Here is a 4898-nt window from a genome sequence, read left to right on the forward strand (position 1 = left end):
CATAACCAAGATCTTCTACCAAGGGAAATAACCAACTTTTCACTTAAATAAGACTTATTACGGTGATTTTTTCCCTTTAGTCACATGACGAGGCGTTGATCAATAAAATTAATTGTTTTGTTTTAAAAAAAGGAAAAAAACGTGAAAAAACGTGGGGAATACAAAATTATGCAAATGTGCAGAATTACGTGAATCCGCGGCCGCACAATCGCATAATCCTACGGGGACAGGTCATTTTGCCTTTGGGTTTGCTCGGCTCGGCGGCCGCACCCGCTTCCGCGAGCCGAGACTTTTTTAGAACGTTGGGAGCTGGGGAAGGGTCGTTAGGTTGTTAACATTCCATAAGAGACATGTAGATGGTTCAGCGCCAGGGCTTCCAACCCGACATCGAGTACAACAAGGGGGCACATTACTCGGATAGCCAGAGCTGTGCCAGGGCTACCCCGGAGTTATACCTTTCACGAGAGTGTAGAAGACCCTCCTGTCAAGATTGACCCAGGGCCTGAAGGGGTTTTAGCTCCCAACCGATTGAGTGGCATGGGCCATGTCACCCTCCCGTCTAAGAGGAAAACCTGGGCCAAAGAGGTGTGTTGGTGAGGGATAGTCCACATACTGATCTCACCTCAACCACCAGGTACCCGGTTTCCCTCCGCACAGGTCGCACATCATGGTTAACGTGGCGTCGGTGGCCTAGTGGTTAGGCTCTCGGACTCGCAACCGTAAGGTCGTGGGTTCGAATCCCGTCAGGGCCCCAAGTTGTGTCCTTGGGAAAGGCACTTTACACGAATTTTCCTCACTTCACCCAGGTGGAAATGGGTACCCGGCTATAGACAGCGAAAGATCTTGTCAGTTTGTTAGTGTTTGAGCGCTTAATCAGCTGCTTGCACTGTATGCTTCCCGGGAAGCAAAGCGCATAGAGCCTGCTGTTGAGCGGGGATATGCGCTATACAAATGCTATTTATTATTATTATTAACGAGGCGCCCAACCTGTGGGATGGGTGACCTCTAGTTTTGCTCTACATGAGGTCGGCGGCGGAAGAAGAAAGAAGGAAGGAGCAGAGGAACATACACACCAAAGTAGGCGTCGCACCGGATCCCAGAGAGCTGAGGTCCGTGCGACACTTCTTCACTGGAGGGGTTTCATCTTCTACAGACGGGATAGTGGGTCTATTTATATACCCCCAACCCATCGGGGGGGGGGGGGGGGTCAAGTTTGATTGCAGATTTTAAGATAAGATTAGACTCCTCACAATGCTTGTTAGATCTTTATGTGTGAAATTTGGTAAAATTTGTTCCAGTAATAAGCGAGATAGCCTTCAGGTGTAGCCCTCCCCCTTAAGTAAGACTGACGCATGGCATTATCAGAGAGGCTAGGATAGCACCTGGGAGGTAGGAAGTTTTGACTAATTTGACCACTGCTTGCAGACTAGACAGGCGACCCGTAATCCCGCCCAATATGCGCTGGCTCTCCCCTCCCCCTTTCCCCTCCCTCCTCCTTAAATTTCCATGTCCAAGATGGAAAATGTTTTTGACATAATTTGTATAGTATTGTGGAGAAATCAGGCCTTTGTCAAAATAATGAAATTGAAGAAACCAACATTAATTTACCACTAGCTGAGCAATTTTTATTGAATATTCTTTACTTGGTTCAACACCTTCTTAAAAATAGATTTCTGTCTGAATGAAAGTGTTGATAAAAGGCATAAATTAAGTAGAATTTAAGTTTCCAAGGATACTGTAGCTTTGGAATTTACCAAACTTTGGTAGCCACTTTCTCACAAATTTTACATCTGACATCAAGCGGCCCCCACCCCCTGTAATCCCAAATATCTCAAGTTCACAACATATAAGTCACTATAACTAACAGTTTAAAAAAACAACAAACAAAAAAACAAAAACACAGATGAGTCTTTTATGTACTACTTTGCTGAGAATGGAACAAATCATTTATAGAATAAAATATAAATCCCTTGGCGCTTGCCAATAATTGTACTCGCAGAAATTAAAAGTCTGAAAAAAGTGCGTATAGTTGTTTTTTTAGATTTACTGTACAAATAAGAAATACAAATGCCACATGGCAAGTTCAAAGGCCACATAAAAAGCTTCACGCCACATAGAAAGTTCAAATGTACAATAGGAAATTTTAGTGCACGATTGAGCGTAGAGCTAACAAGTTCATATGAACAAATAGCAAATCCAAATGTAACACAATAGCAGTTCAAATGCCTGAGAAGCATTTTTAATGTGCTCAAACTGAGTTGACGATATAAGTAGTTTAATTTTACGGTGAATGGATCACCATAAAAATAAAATCCCAAGGATGCTCCTGCGGAAAGAAATTCTGATAGGACTGAAGCAACCAGACATCAATATGCAGCATGGCTGATGCAGAACATTTAGCGGTATGAATTGGACTTTAACGATAAGGCTGGTATCAAGCTGTTAACGACAGATCTCCAACCAGATCATGATGGAAACTATAAGTAGACAGACTCTGGGATGGATCCTGAAGAGGGGGGGAGAGCAGAGATGGACATGTTCCGACAGCAGTGACCCCAACACAGTGGACAAGTAAGACAGCTGTTAACGAAGAGAAACCGAGGAAGACACGGAGTGGTCTATGCTTTGTTCCGGAAGAGCAGGGTCGAAGGGGACCGAACTGCACAATGACATTTGCTATCACTGACGAGGGTGGCCTGGTCTTTCACGACTTTCAATAAGAGGGAATGGCAGCTTTCGTTTCAACCCATCCCTCTAAGAAAATGTTTCAACAATCCCCACAATCAAGTATGCGTTGTATGTAACAATGCTCATGCACAAAGGCAAGCTTTAAATGGCAACTCGCTAATAGACTGGGGGTGAAATATCTTTCCCCTTACACACCTCTTCTTAACATCTACGAGAACGCTTGTGAATTTGGAAACACGATTTGAAATCGAGGCTAACTGAAGCAAGAGACCAAATGCTCACTCAGCTAACTCATCATTGAACAAAGGATGGTCACACTTGCTCAGATGACGGGAAAAAACCCCCAAGCCGTGACTAGAGTGAATATGGCAGCAGTCTTCAGATTATTATTCTTTTTTGCACTTGTTCATTTTTCATTTCCATTTTTATTCTTATTGTCTGCTTCATTTAACAGTTTTGTTTCGTCAAATAGACTCGAAGTGAAATATCTTGCCACCTGCATACCTTGTCTTACCATTTGTGAAAACTTTTTTGAAAACGTTTCCTAATTTGGAAATAGGATTCACCGGCGAGGGTAGCCCTGTGGTTAGGTTATCGGATCTGTAATCGTGAGATTAGGGTTTGGGGTGTTTGAGCCTCAGTTCGGTCCGGCGTTGTGTCCTTGGGAAAGGCACTTTACACGAATTTCCCATTTGGATTGGTCCTTTTGGAGATAAACGTTGATCTCGGAGGTCCTGCTTCTTAAATAACCTAATTGAGTTGATAGGGGTGTTAAACCTATACCATTTCACTGTTTAAAAATTAATTTTTGGGGACATATGATTTGAAACAGATGTTCACTGAAGCAAGAGACTAAAGGATCACTCAGCAGACTCATCAACAAAGGATGGTAACACTTGAAAATTGATGGAATAAAAAACCCAAGCCGTGACTATAGTGAAAATGGCAGCAGTCTTCCGATCAATGCAAGCCTGTATGCCACAACATTTTGTAGTGCAAGAATAAGTAACATGTAAAAGTAAACTTGGCTTTACATTTCATCCAATCAGTTCTATATATACACCAACAGTCTGTTAATTTTTATCATAACCGTTCGTTTCTGTTTAAACATGTGGGTTTATTTTCGGGTTTTTAAAACATTTAACAATTAGTTTCGTTTCACCTGATTTCTTCTTAGTGGCACCATATGGCTTACATATATCTTTTTCGTTGCAAAAAATCCTAACTTTTTTACCTTGATACACTTCTTGTACTTTTAGCCTCCTTTTTCTCCAGTTCAAGCATATATATGTACATTTGAAATAGCTATGTGGCATTGGAATTTGCTATGTGTTACATTTGAGATTTATATGTTTACATTTGAAATGACCTTGCTATTGTTGTATTAGGACTTTTATGACGTCATTTGTATATTTGGATTTGCTAGGTGTAATTTGGACTTTCTATGTGGCATTTGAATTTGTTATGTGTATGTTTGAACTGAAAATATATTATGAACAATGTTTTGAAGTAAATTCTGAGTTTTTCCCTTACTGAAAGCTCATTTGTCTACAGTAACATTTTACAGGCCCAATATTGCTTTATAAATGAATTTCACTATACATTAGACTTGGCCTTCTATCACACATCATCAGATGTCAGTCTACAGCAAATGAACCTGGCATGGAGAGTTTAATAGCAAAGCTCTGCTAGTCTCACTTTTCAACATCATCAAGAAGGCTCAGCAAGGCTTCACAAAACTGGATATTCAGTCTGTTTTCTCCGCAGTCCATCACAATCACAGCAATTTCCCCAGAGTAGTACACGGACAGCCCATTGACCATCTTGGTGGGTTTGTGAAGATGTGCACTGCTCATGATGGACAGCCAACCTTAAAAAAAAAAAAATAATAATAATATTTTTAAGCTTTGCATTCAAGAGAAATTCCAAAAATATGACCTAGTGACTGAGAAATAGCATAGAACCACAGAATTCTACACTTATAGAAGCGGAACTCCCTCTTCGCGATTGCCGATTCGCTGTGAGGAATTGAAACTAAAACATGGCGGCCAGTTGAGGGCACCTTTGGCTGCGCCGCACATAAAAAACACATATTTTTGAACACGAATAAGAAAAAATAAGTGGTCTCTTGTTACGGATCAAATTGAAGTCCTGTTTCAATTCGATTAATTGATAAAAGTGCGTTATATCGCAATGCGTTGGCCACCCCT

At 41.2% G+C, this 4898-nt stretch overlaps 1 protein-coding gene across 2 annotated transcripts in view; it reads right to left on the minus strand.

Moving 5' to 3' along the window:
- The window catches only part of LOC101851596 (enoyl-CoA delta isomerase 2, peroxisomal), a 68769-nt gene that overhangs the window by 37590 nt on the left and 26281 nt on the right, over window positions 1-4898 (minus strand). For both annotated transcript variants that reach the window (XM_035971633.1, XM_035971634.1), the window contains exon 2: window positions 4387-4558. In XM_035971633.1, the coding sequence (XP_035827526.1) occupies window positions 4387-4558 (172 nt within the window). The remainder of the gene's footprint in view (window positions 1-4386; window positions 4559-4898) is intronic.

This window comes from Aplysia californica, unplaced genomic scaffold (genome assembly GCF_000002075.1).
Source record: "Aplysia californica isolate F4 #8 unplaced genomic scaffold, AplCal3.0 scaffold00474, whole genome shotgun sequence".
Taxonomy (NCBI): Eukaryota; Metazoa; Mollusca; class Gastropoda; order Aplysiida; family Aplysiidae; genus Aplysia; species Aplysia californica.